The sequence below is a fragment of the Camelus bactrianus genome, chromosome 7 (genome assembly GCF_048773025.1).
Source record: "Camelus bactrianus isolate YW-2024 breed Bactrian camel chromosome 7, ASM4877302v1, whole genome shotgun sequence".
NCBI lineage: Eukaryota > Metazoa > Chordata > Mammalia > Artiodactyla > Camelidae > Camelus > Camelus bactrianus.
Window position 1 is genome coordinate 17,895,543 of NC_133545.1, and position 13,547 is coordinate 17,909,089.

At 36.8% G+C, this 13,547-nt stretch overlaps 1 protein-coding gene across 6 annotated transcripts in view; it reads left to right on the forward strand.

Annotated features, from left to right (window-relative positions):
* Window positions 1-13,547, forward strand: part of CHCHD3 (coiled-coil-helix-coiled-coil-helix domain containing 3) — a 257,733-nt gene that overhangs the window by 158,378 nt on the left and 85,808 nt on the right. For 5 of the 6 annotated variants that reach the window (XR_012508084.1, XM_074367049.1, XM_074367048.1 and 2 more), the window contains one exon: window positions 8,096-8,194. Coding sequence is in view for 5 of the 6 variants with exons in the window: in XM_074367049.1 (XP_074223150.1) it covers window positions 8,096-8,194 (99 nt within the window). In the remaining variant the exon portion in view is untranslated. The remainder of the gene's footprint in view (window positions 1-8,095; window positions 8,195-13,547) is intronic. The other variant, XM_074367047.1, reaches the window with a different exon arrangement.

Below are 13,547 nucleotides of genomic sequence, written 5' to 3' on the forward strand. Positions count from 1 at the left end.
TCTCTTCATGTTAAGTAGTGTTGGAAAAAACTACAAATGTTTGATTAGTCATTTTTACATTATATTCCTTTGTCAAACCAACATGTCAGGGAGTGATGTTAAGTGTACTGCTGTCAAGATGTGGGGGTCCCAGAACCAGCTCTCTCCCTGACCTTCGAGAATTCCCTCTGTCAGCAAGGAGCTTAGAGCCTGCTGCCTATAAAATGAGCTGGATGATCCCTGGATGTTTTTCCAGCTCCGAATGTGAAGTAGATTGCAAAAGAAGAGATTGACTCTGGCCAATTGGTTTTAATAGTGTGAACATTAAATCTAAATTTACATTGAACAAATACAAGTTACTATAAAGAAAAGGAATTCAGAAGTTGTGCAGGAATTGTCCCCATGCTGTTGTCCAATTTATTTGTGAGATCAGTGACACCAAATACCTTGGCGTAGATAGTACAGTTTAACTAGCATCTCTGTGTTAGAGTGCTTCCGACATTTTTAATCTCCATGGTAAAACAAGATTATATGTAAGTGCCTGGAAGTGGAAGTATTATTCCCCACAATATGGAATAAGAAGAAAGAGACGTTTTAGTGTAATTGCAACTTAGGTTACATAATTCTAAATGCCTTTCCACTCTACAGCCTATCAGCTGCGGTCTAGAATTGAGACCACTCTGCTTTTACATGTAATGGTAACATTCAATGGTTTATAGTACCAATCTGTTCTGCAGCTGAATTTGATAATAAAAGCCCCTTCCTGCTCTAAGTCCTTGTAATCACACCGTAATTTTATTGAATATGGCCCTTTTTACTATGTTTTCTCTTTCAATTATAATTTTTATCCTTAAAATTTCTGAGCTTACTAATGACTCTGGGACATTTTATTTTATTCCTTATTCCTTTATAGAACCTGGTCTTCTGGAACTTTGTTTTCTATGCAGTTGCTGAATTTAATTATACATGGTGTTTTAGACTTGATGTGTGTTTACATTCACTTGGTATTTTATAAACATAGGAGCTAAAGCTACTGTCTTTAGAGAAGACAAAAACTGCATATTTGAGAACTCTGAAACCCTAACAGTTCATTTCACTTTTGATTCAGCATTTATTTATTGTTTCTTATGTGCTGTGTATCATGATGGGTGTTCTTTTTTTAAACGGCTGTTAGGAGAGGAGCGCAGCATATGTGACACTGAGCTGATGAGGTGATACGTTTCAGCACCTTTCATGTTGAAATTTCATGTTGGAATATCATGTTGCTTTTTTTGTAACATGAAACTTGTAAATTATAATGAAATCACAATATGCCTGTTCTTAGGAATGATCTATAAAATAATTTAACAACAGGTTTGGCATTGTCACTGCCCAAGCAGAACAAATGTTGCACAGCTAGTACCAGTGCATGTCAGTTCTGTCTGAACTGAACATCCTATCCATGGATTCAGAATCTTACATGTTATATGGCCATTGATTCTGTTTTTGCAGGGAGACATACAAAAGATAGGGCTTAGGTACCTGTTTTATGCTTTTCCTGTTTAGTTTAAAAATAATTAAAATTTCTTCTCTCATTGGGATGTTATTAACTGCTTTACATACATGGGAGCCACTCTTGTTGCTTTTCTACATTATACCTTTCCAGGCAGCCCTGCAGCCAGGTTGTGGTGTGAACAAGCCTTCAGCCCAGTTCTACGATACATACTGACGTTTACTCAAGAGACATTTATTAGTAAGCAGCTACAGAATCGTTCGTACTACCTGCTTTGCACAACTCAGTGAAGTCCCAGCTGTCTGTTCTTAGTGCCCTTTGCAGGGAGGGGTCACTTGAGGCAGACAAGTTGCTTATAGTTGGCCTGAGACCACCAAGTAGTTCTCAGCTAGGGGCAGTTTTGCCTCCCAGGGGCCATTTGGCAATGTCGGAGAACATTTTTGGTTTTCCAGCTTTGTTGGGGGATAGGACAGGTGGCACTACTGACGTCCTAGAGGCCATGTATGCTACTAAACATTCTACAGTGTAGCGGACAGTTCTCCACAGCAAGGAAGCATCTAGCCCCAGATGTCCATAGTGCCAAAGGTCAGAATCTCTGTCCTGACCTGGTGACCGGACACAGGATTGTTGAGGGATTATGCCTGAGGAACTGTCCCTAAAGTTAAAGCTACCAGCCTTATTCTCATAACCTCAAATTTACTCATAATTTGTTCACAAAGCAGATGTAGGAGTATATAATACGTTAGCTAACCCTTAGATCTTTTTGAAAGTTTTCATTTTGTTAGTAAGAACATCTAAACATTTATTGTGCCAATTAATGAATCATTTGTGCTAAAAAAAAATCTCATGTCCAGCAGTCACTGTGCTAACTAGCAAAAAAAATCATTGTTGGTCAAGACGTGGACAAGTGAAGCCCTGGTCATACCCACTCCTGCTTTTTGAGATACCACTCTTGAGTTTTCGATAAGACTACTTACAGATTGCTTCTGGATTGTGTGTTCTTGGCTAACGTGCTGGCAGCACCTGGTTTGGGGCTTAACCTAAGTGATACGAACACACAACACTGCACTGTGTGTGCTGTAGTATTTTGAAGTAAATCACAGAGGCTTTGACAGATTTGCTTTCTAGAAGCTGTATCTACTTACCTCCCACAAACTCTTGCCCTCAGTGCCCTCAGAACCTAATTTTATTTTGGCTGCCATGTCCTGAGTGTTTCCTCTGTGGAAGGTGCAGACCTAGGTTCGAGCCAAAGATAGAGGGGGAAAATCTCTGTTCCTGTCTTAGAGAGTCCAAAGTTGAGGACAGGGACTGTTTGTAAGTAAACATGTGTAACACAAGGCAAAGTGAAAAACAGTTTTATTAGGTACAAAAGTGAGTGAGGCAGCCCAAGGGTATGATGTGGCAAAAGCTGCATGAAGGAAGAACATCTGAAAGGCGTTCAGGAACATAAGTGGGGTCGGGGCTGTATCAGTGCATGGCCATGTGGTGGTTTAGCAGAGCTGGAGCGTCCAAGTCTCCTGACTCCCCCCCAGATGGACTTTGTGCTGTGTCATAGTGTTAGTAAGCTCTGAATTAAACTAGAAACCTGGAGAAGTTAATGTATGGTTTAGAACTCTTTTTTTCTCTCTAAAGCTGTAGAAGAAAGCTTGTAAAGTTGTTCCTGATTTTGTCTAGTGTTTTAGTTTGCTGCTTTTGTCAGGTAGGGTGATCTGCAGAAATGTTACGTGAGAACTACTGAAAAATTTAAAGCAGAGTACCACTAGGTCACTTTCTGTTCTAAATTTGTTTACCTAACAACCTCCTCGCTTCATCCATTGTTGGTGTTGCTTTTTAATTTCAAAAACCACTTATCTTTGCCTGTGCTCTCTTTTCTCAAGAGAAGAAGCAGATATGCCCCAGAATGGCAGAGGATGTGTTCACTAGGCTGTTTCTAGTTCATTACGAGTATGAAGAAGCAGATATGTAGACCAGGGTTCCTAAAGCTCTTCTTAGGAAGACAAAACAGAAACAAATGGATCTGGTCAAATCCTAAGAGCCCGGATGTGACTTCCAGACTTGGGATTAAGAAGTTTATTGGAAGAATCATCATTGTCTTTCATCTCTTGGTCTGTTTTCAACTTATGTCAGGTCTTATAGGTTAGTGGACATAAGTATGGTTTAACATTTCAGGCTGGGGTTTGCTCATAGCTTATGCTTAATGCCTCTAAGTAGTCATTGAAAAGTATTCTAAAGTTGATGACATGTTAGGCACAATTAAGGTTCACCTAGATGAGTTACCCTTTTGAAGGTCACTTTTTGGTGTGGTTTGGAAAACGGTGCTTTGAGTAAAACTCTTTGTTTAATAATGCCACTTGATAAAGGCTCATTGAACCCTATGTAATTTCTCATTTATAATGAAAGTCTAGTATTCAGCTAATTGAATACATGGCCACTTTAATTTTTTTGTTACAGCTAATTGGTATTCACAGTGATCGTGTTCTACAGCTTCTAAATGTAGTATTACCTTAAAAGTTTATGGTTCAGCCCCCTTGGATATTTCTGTTCTTTTTCTCTGTTATGTGTCTGCATGTAATTTTGTTAGGTTCCTGTAGGTTGTGCCTTATATATAGTTCTGACATGGAATAAAGCTCTTTTCCCTGCTCTTACTTGCCTGTGTAAGTTGATAGATGTGTAGATTGATGTTGGCGACCGCAGATTATCCGTATGATTTTGAAATATTGAATCTTTCCCAATTCATTATGTGTGTGTTTCAGATTTGTTACAAGATTTAAAATGATAACAAATGTAGTTATAGGGATTTCCTATTTAGATTGATTTAGAGTTGTTGCCTTTTTTCAATCCCAGTAATCTCTGGCTTCGTATCATCCCATGGAAAATTGAGCAGGGGCCTGCTTTGTTTGCTACCTTGAGCTGTTAGAAGTGAGAACTGGCATTTCAAGAAACTTTGTCATTTAAAATGTACAAGTAAAACTTATATGCCTTGTAGTTGACGTACGAGGTAACAGTACCACTTCTGGGCTAAGTGATTGTGATGTCACTGTGTTCCTAATGCTGTGCACCCTGTGCTGTGTCTCAGTCCCTGGGAGCAGCCAGGCCTGAGAGGGCTGAGGTATTATGCTAAAGAGTTTTCACGATGAAGATTGCTCTAGGAACATACGTGGAAAGGTAGACATCCTACCAGTACAATGTGTCATAGCCATAATCCCAGGTTTTATTTGTTGACTTTATTATATCCTTTGTTGTGAGCATTTTAAAGACTCTTCGGAAAAGAGGCAAGTCTTTAAGGAAATAAATACATGTATACTTCATTTTTAATCTGGCCACCTACACTGAGTTAAAACATCAAAATGTTGATATGCTGGGTTTCTTAAAGAAAACTTGATTTCCTTATTTTCTTTCTCTTGTATATGGGACGCTCCTGTTTTCCATAATGATCCACTTAAGCACTTGCTGTCATGTTTTCAATCCCAATCATGTTATCCCAAATATAACAGGATCTGAAAACTAATCAGTACACATTTCTTCTTGAGGAGGAATCGCAAACTGGAGACGGGGGAAACTTTTTATATTTATCTTTCTAGGAAACGATTGTACTATGACAGTGAATAATGTTGTAATCCTCTTTATTTTTACTTGTTCGTTTACAATGATTCCGTATCTGTTGGGGAGTTATACATGGAGATTTTATTCCTTGGACTTGGTATACTGCTTTTTCTTAAGTTGAGTGTGACTCTCCATCCTCAGCAGCTATTAGCTTAGTCAGTGTATTCCAGGCTTATTTAAGTTTCGGGATTCATACTGTGTGACTTTCCCTCCCAGCATCACATTAACTGTTTCAAAGCAGTGTGCCATTGAGGGGTTGTGGCCATGTTTCTTGCTCTGTTGTTCTCCCCAGTGGCTCACAAACTATTGATTCTGTTGGCAGTCTCGGGAGAGATTTGTGACGTTAGCCTGTAGTTGAGTGTTTTCTGGTCTTGAGAGGAAGTTCCTCTTTAGCGTGCCTTTCTGACCTTTTGGAATGTGCTTTAAAAAATTTCAAGGATTACATCTTAGAAAAGTGAATGTGGATATTTCTGCATATCCTTTATTTAGGTTGTAATCAACCTCAAAATTAAGTTTGGTGGTTGGTGTAGACCGTATTAGGCTGAAGCAGTATCCATATATTCATAAAGTTACTCTCATAAATTTTAATGTGCTTTATTTGGAATCATTTATATTTAATGTAGTTAAATTCATCCTTTGTGATATACAGTCCTATGAATTTTGACAGATCCATGCAATTATGTAACCACCATGATACTCAAGAAGCAGAATAGTTCCCTCACCTCAGAGAACGCCCTCCTTTGTCACTCGACTACACTTTAATTTGGAAACTATAAAGAAACAAACATAATTAAAAATTACCCTTAAGCCTACCACTGTGCCATAACCTCTGTTGACAATTTTGTTGAATATCCTTCTGGTCTTTTTTTTTCCTTCTTTCTTACAAAAAAGAGATCATACTGTCCTTTCTGTTTATAGTCTTTTTCTTTTTTTACTTAGTGTATTTTGAGTGTATTTAAATTTAACCATTACATTGGCTTTTGTTTTTGTTTCTTTGCAATTCTAAATAACTGTATTATGAATATCTTTGCATATTGCCATAATTACTTAAGTCCTGAAAGTAGTGTTTAGATCTCAGTGCATATGTACATTTTTAAAACTTAACTTACATTTTGTCAAATTGATTTAAAAATAGTTGTGCCAGCTTACATTCTGACCAGCAATGTCTTGAAGAGCCTGTTTCCCTGTATCCTTGGCAACATTATTTTATGTTTTTAATCAGTTTGATAAATTACAGAATTTCATTATTTTAATTTTAATTTTTTGATTTCTTGTGGGATTGGGTATTTTTAAAAATGTTTATTATTTGTATTTTTATATGAATTGCCAGTCTATGTCATTTATGTGTTTTTCTCTTGGCTCTCTTTGGGGGTGGGTTTGGGTGGAGGGCTTAATTTTTAAGTGATCTATATGTTAGTAACTGTAATCTCACAGTTGGGGGTTGGTATTTTTTTGTCATTTGCTTAATCATTTTGTTTAATTTTTTTTATTTAGTGGAGGTTCTCGTAGGTCCATTCTTTTGCATTTCCTTTGTTTATATTTTGAGGGTATATGTTGAATTTAGAAAGGTCTTTTCTCTTTAGGTCATATAGTCATGCATATTTTATTCACAGTTAGCTTTATCAGCAATTCTTTCAACATTTACTTTTTCTTTTACATTCCTGAGAGACTAGTGTGGTCTTTACTGTGTTGTACCAAGGAACCATAGATTATGTACTTGCATATATGTGTATCTATATCTGATCTCGATATTTTGGTTTCATTTATTCATATACTTTCAAGCAACATGATCGTTTCATTGAAATCTTCTATTCAAATTGTAATAGCACAATGACATTTAAGTATGTCCCAAGTTAAGCACATCCTCTTATTTTTTCCCCCATTACCTTCTTTGGTTTGCATTTTAGATAGATATTATCCATCAGATTTCTCTTGACATTAGTGGGAAAAAAAACCTTAAGTAACTCTTTCTTTGTTTTTAACATGCTGCAGGATATTGAAGTCAAAGTAAGTAGCAAAACAATGAGCTACAAATATGCAAATGTGTTCACCTAAACTAAGCAGATAGTGGACAGTCACCCTACACAGATTGAGCCAGGTGACTGGTGTATGAACAGGAATGCCAAAATATATACTTTGTTTATTTCTTAAAATTCTTGGTCAGGCATGTCTTCAGCATTCACTGAACAAAATACATGTTAAAAACTTTTCTGACATGCAGTGATGTAGGGAGGTCTGTTCTCTCAGAGATAAAGTTCACTTAAACATAATAAAGATAGAAACAGCAGTTTAAGAAATGCATTTTTAAAATTTATCTTGAAAAAAATCCATAAGTAACCATCTTTATAATTTCTTCAAGAATCAATATTTTATCACTTCAGTTTTAATTTTGTGAAAAAAAGATCTTGTAAATTAGAGGTGGAATAACTAAGAGCTTAAAAATTACTTTTATTTTTATTATTATATTATTTTAAATTATTCAGATAAACAACTATAATAGTTTTTGCCCCTTTCTCCAAAGACAATAATATTTCATGAAAGACAAGGTAGAACAATACATGTCTTTATATGCAGATTTCACCAGGTAATTTAAGGGTTCTCAAACGTAAGGTTTATATATAAAATGTTATATAGGCATCTTTTTGTTGTTGTTCAAGAAACAAGGTTAATAACTATGTGTCTTATGCCTGGAATAAAATCGAGGTTTTATTGTGCAGAATATTAATCCTTGAAATTACTCTTCAAAAGAGAAGTTGAATAAAACTTCTGACATTTCCAAATACATTTGAACAAAGTAGGACACAGCTGTTATAGTTTGAAAAAAAAAATACAATGCAGACTTATTCTTTACATTTAAATACAGCAATCATCATCTTATTAGTGTTTTTCTATGGCAGAGACCTAATAGTTTGCAAAAATCTTCAGCTTTGTATACTCATTTCTAATGTAATTTATACTTGACTTTTGCTTTGCTGTTGCTGCTTTTTCTTGATATAGTATATTCTTCATTTCTTTTTTTAGGCTAAGCAGCTGGAAGAGAAAGATCGGGTGATAAAGAAGCAGGATGCATTCTACAAAGAGCAGCTGGCTAGACTGGAGGAAAGGGTACGACTCTTTCTTGTCAGTAATTCTCTTTTACCACATCTGCAGCTTTCCCATGTACTTATTTAAAAATCAATACATTATCACTGTAACTGCTTTTCCTAGTTAAAAAGTGGGCAGGAAATGAAGAAGCCAAGCAGGTAGTTCATTCTTGAAGATAATGTCATTTCTACTTTGGTAGTTTGGTGTATGGTTGTGTTAACTGATTCATTCATGCATTTTACCACTCAGGAACTGTCCCCTCCTGGCTCCAACCTCCCCTCCCCCCAAAAAAAATTTTCCTTACATGTTTAGAAACTGCGTTGTCATCAGTTCAATTAGTGGAGTGCTACTCTTAACTCTCGAAAACATTAAACTGAAACACGTTCTTAGAAAACAGTAGTGTTTTAAAGTATAAATTGTCTTTGTGAAAGCTGTTTCACTGCACTTATGGCTAAGAAATGAATGACTCTTAAAACTGGTGGACAGGAGCTGAATAGTAGGGTTTAGAAGAAGAGTTAGGAGGAGGACTGGAGGCAGTACCTCCAATCTGCATGGCCCTAGAGTTTGACAGAGACGCAAAGAAGGAAATTAAGGCTGAAACTAAAGGAGGCAGTGCGTTTAAGAATGGAGGTTTGAGCACCCAGTCAGGGCACTGTTCAATGAAGTTTATCTGTTGTCTAGAGTAATTTCATACATAGACCATGAGGTTACAAGCTAGCTTTGTTTTCCCTTTGAGTGAGACCCCCCCTAAATTTGATTGGTTTAGAATAGGATGTTTAATAAGAAAGTAGGTAAAATAAGAAATACACTATTAAGCCCCATTCAGTACAGATATTTACATGTTAAATGTCTTCACCTGAACTTAGTGCTTCTTGAAAGTCAGGACCGTTTTCTTGTTCATTCAGATATCTACCTAATATATATCAAGATGTGGTAATGCCAGAGATGTACTAATGAAGAAAATCTACCCTCGTGGAGCTTAAATTCAATTGAAACCCAGTCAATATATTGAGTGGCAGATTGTGATAATATGACAAACAATAAAGCAGGAGAAAAGGAGTCCCAGGGCCTAGGAGTGCAGGTGTGGGGTCAGGTGGAGAGGGAGGGCCTGTCTAATAGGATGGCATTTGGGAAGAAGTCTGCAGCAGTGGGGAAGCAAGCCAGCACCAGGCCTGGAAGCAGGGGTGTGCTTGGCATGTCTGGAGAGGCTAGAGGGTTTGTGAGCAGAGGAGTATTCTGGCTGCTGTCTTGGACAAGAACTGAAGGAAGAGAGACTAAATAAGGGGTAATAGCAGTACTTCAGAAAAAGGATGGTGATGGCTTGGGCCAAGGTGCTAGAGGTGGAGGCAGTGAAATGTGTTTGGCAGAGCTGACCAGATTTGCTGATGGTTTTGAACATGAGTGAAAGAAAAAATGAAAGATATTCTAGGTCTATGGCTTTTATAGCCAGAAGGATGGATTTTCTGTAGTGGAAGATTATTAAAATATGGATCTGGATGTGGGTATTGGAAGAAATCATGATATTGATTTTGGATATGGTAAATTTGGGATACTACTTAAAACATCCAAGTAGAGATGTTAAATAAGCATAAAGTGGAAATGCTTAGAGAAGAGGTCAGTAAAGATTTTGGTAAAGGGCCAGTTAGTAAATATTGCAGGCTTTGCAGGCCATGTATGGTTTCTGTTGCAACTACTCAGCTCTGCCACTGTAATGTGAAAGCAGCCAGAGCTGTGGACAAGTGTGGCTCTTCCAGTTTATGGACATTGAAGTTAGGATTTCATGTAATTTTTACATGTTTTGAAATACTCTTCTTTTGATCCCCCCCCCCCCCCCATTTAAATATGTAACACTGTTCTTAGAGCTGCACCGAAACAGGTGGCAGGCTGGCCTTGACCCACGAGTTAGAGTTTTCAGAAGCCTGGCTTAGTACACAGGCTCTGACATCAGAATACTTGTATTTAAATCCTTGAACTGGCTTTTACCTGCTTAGTATCTTGGAGCATCTTATGTAATCTTTTGGTTTCCTCAGCTATGAAATGAGAGTATATTAGTACCTATGTCAGTAACTTGTTAAATGAGATAATTCTCATAAGTCACCTATAATGATGTTGAATACAAGGTAACCACTCAGCCAGTGGTAACTCCTCTCTTACTTCTATCTGTCCAGAGCACTGTTCCTGAAATAATTCGTAAATGTTAGCTGAATAAAATGCATGAGTGAAGTGAGGTGATTTACCCAGCCCCCAATAATATTTTTCCCCACCCAATGATAATTTTCTTTGACTCCAAGTATTACTTTGCTAAGTACCCTTTGAAATCTTTGTCAGTTACTGTGAGGTACAAGAAAAGGCACTGATAAATATCCAACCATTTCTCATAAATCTGCCAATTTGATGGCGATAATTCAGCGATTGATTTGAGCCACTGAGATTATTTGTTCTTGGCAGATAAACTGGTGTGCTCAGTAGCTAACTCTTGTTTCTGGCCTCAGATTAGAACAAGTAGAGGAAGATCAGGTGGATATGGTGTGCTGGTGTCAAATCAGTGTGATTAGTGTCTTCTCATCACGTACGTTTTGTTTCCTTTTTGAAGATGAGGCTGGAAAGTAGTTATTTAGGAATTTTAACTGAAAGCTGAGAGGCGCTAATGAGCTTAGAAGAATGTGGAGCTGGAATAATCACACCATTCTAAGTTAATACTTAATGCCTCTGTATGTAGTAATGTGCTGGAAAGAGTGCTGGACTACGAGTCAGAAGGCTTGGCTTTTCATCTAGTTATCTGACAGTTCACCTATAAAGTGAGGATAGTACCCTTCCTTGCTTGCCTTTGTGAGTTATTGGAGGGACCAGATAAGATGATATATTTAAAAGCCCCTTGAAAACTGGAAAGAGCTTAATATAAGCTGTTGCTTATAGTAAAGAATATTTACTTCCCATTGTGTGCAAGATACTAATAATCATAAAATTAGTATTATTCAACTTCCTGGTGTCTTCTACCTATTTCTATAACAATCCTATTTTTGCTAATTACTGCCATTCCTGAGGTACCTAAGGTGAATTTTGTTCAACTGGATTTCATCTAAGAGTATTTGAGAGACTCTTAGGTCTCCAACAGTGAAGCATTTTCTAGACTAAATACAAGATTGTAAAGAGGGATTTTCTTGTGATGACACTGAAAAGTACAATGTCCAACCATTTCTATGAGAAATTCTACACACTTTCTGTTAAAAGATATAAAATGCTGAATCCAGTAGTGTGTAATGTAAGAAAAAAATGATTGTGATATTAGAACTTATCAGAATCATCTTACTATGAAATCCAGTTTCCTATTTAAAATCCAAGTTTAAAAGTGGATCTGGGGACAGCCCTCTCTTTTTATTTTAACCAAATGAATTGATGAAATCATAAATTAGATACCAGGTGGTATATCATTAATAGAGAGAGGGGACATCAAATCTTTTACAGAGTCATTCCAAGGATGATTTCTAAGATCGCTGGGCCACCTGCCCATCAACTAAATTAGCAAGTACAGCAATTGTAGACATTGTCACTTTTTGATGACTCATAATCTTATTACTCAAACTACTCATTTTCATTGACTTGATGCAAATTTCATGATGCAAATACAGCATGATACCCCTGAGTTATTTTAATATCTAGTTGTGCATCGTTTACTTTGAAGTGAGAAATTCATGGTTATTTGAGAATATGAACCCAATTCTACTAACATTTGAAGCACATTGAGTTCTGTGATAACTACTTGGTTTGCCTCTTGGCTCTATTTCAGTAAACGTCAGTTAGAGAATAAACATTCCCTTGTATGAATCAAGCTTTCTTCTCCCAGGAATTTATATTGGATAGTTCACAAGAGTCTGAGAAAATTTTCTCCTTTCACTAACTTGGGAGGACTAATAAGTATAATTTAACTGGACACCAATTTAACCTTTCTTAGAACCAGCATGCAAAAGCAGCACCTCTTTACTGAGAAAGAAGGTCAAAGCCATTTGAAAGTTTTTCAATTCCTTATTTTATTGTAAATGTTGTCAGCTTTATCAAACAACATTGACATGGATGTGAGGTGAACTTTTATATTTTCCGAGTCTGAGAGGCATTCCATGTAGGTATGCCCTAACTGAAAGAGGCCTGAGTATCAGTTCCTGGTTGTTGATGTAAGAGACTTGAGAGTGTTACTTCCCGATTGGTGATTTGTTGAAAGGAAGCCCAGGGCAGCTTTCAAAGAAGAGGTTCTTAAAGTTTTTAAAAAACCTTTGCCACGTCCCTCAGGGAATTCTCCAGAATGTTTTGTATACCTCTCTTAATATGCCACATTTATGGTAACTATAGTTAGTTATCTGTGTTAATCTTGTAAGCTTCTTGAGGACAAAGGTCGTTTTCTTATTTCTTTTGTTCCACAACTCATGTAATAGGCGTTCAATGAATGAATCATACATTTACTAAGCTTATGCTGGAAAGTTATGTCCAAGCAATTAGTATACAGTTTTTAAGTATGCACAGATGTTTTGTATCTTCTTCATTAGTCATTTAAATTAATACATTAAATCTATCCTTGAGAAAGTCAAGTTTAACTTTGAATATCTGGATATTTATAGCATCTTCCTCATCCTAGTAGCTAACAGTAACATTTTTTGAGTGTTTACATTGTGCTGGGCACTTTGCATGGATTATGTCATTTTATTCTCATAAACAACCGTATGAGGCTGTCGACCCTGTTTAGATGAAGGTCCTAAAGCTTCAAGAAACTTGCCTGAGAGGGCTTGAGCCAGGTCCCACACCTGAGCGTTTAGGTGTTGTCCAGTATCAGCTTTAATGTTTGTCAGTTCTACACTGAAAAGGTTAAATCCTGCTGGTTTTTTTGATAGTTCTTTGGTTAGTAAGTTAACTCTTTCTGGCTTCTAATACAACTTTTTAGATCCTGATGTTAAAACTTGATCAGTGCTGCCTCATAAACTGAAAATGTTAAGCATTCAAAATGTGTAATTTTCTTCCTAGGAAAATTTGATGAAAAGGGAATAAACAAGGTCATATTACTTAGCAACTGCAGCCACAAACTCCCAAGAGTTATTTTAATATCTCGTTGTGCTGCTTTTACTTTGAAGTAAGAAATTCATAGTCATTCAAGCAGTTTAGAAATAGTTTTGGGGCATTCATTCATATGTTCATAGTGTTGTTGTAGGAAGGTCATCTCATTTTATCTCTAGAAAGAAAACAAACTTTCTGTGACCATTTTATCAACTATTTCAATGGTTATTTCGCTAGTCTGGGTTGCCTGCTCTTGGAACATGCATCGCCTGGATGTTCTTCAGGAAATGTGTGTTTTCCTGTAGTCTTGTTGGCCCTCTGGAAGGGAAGGCAAGACCAAGACCGTATT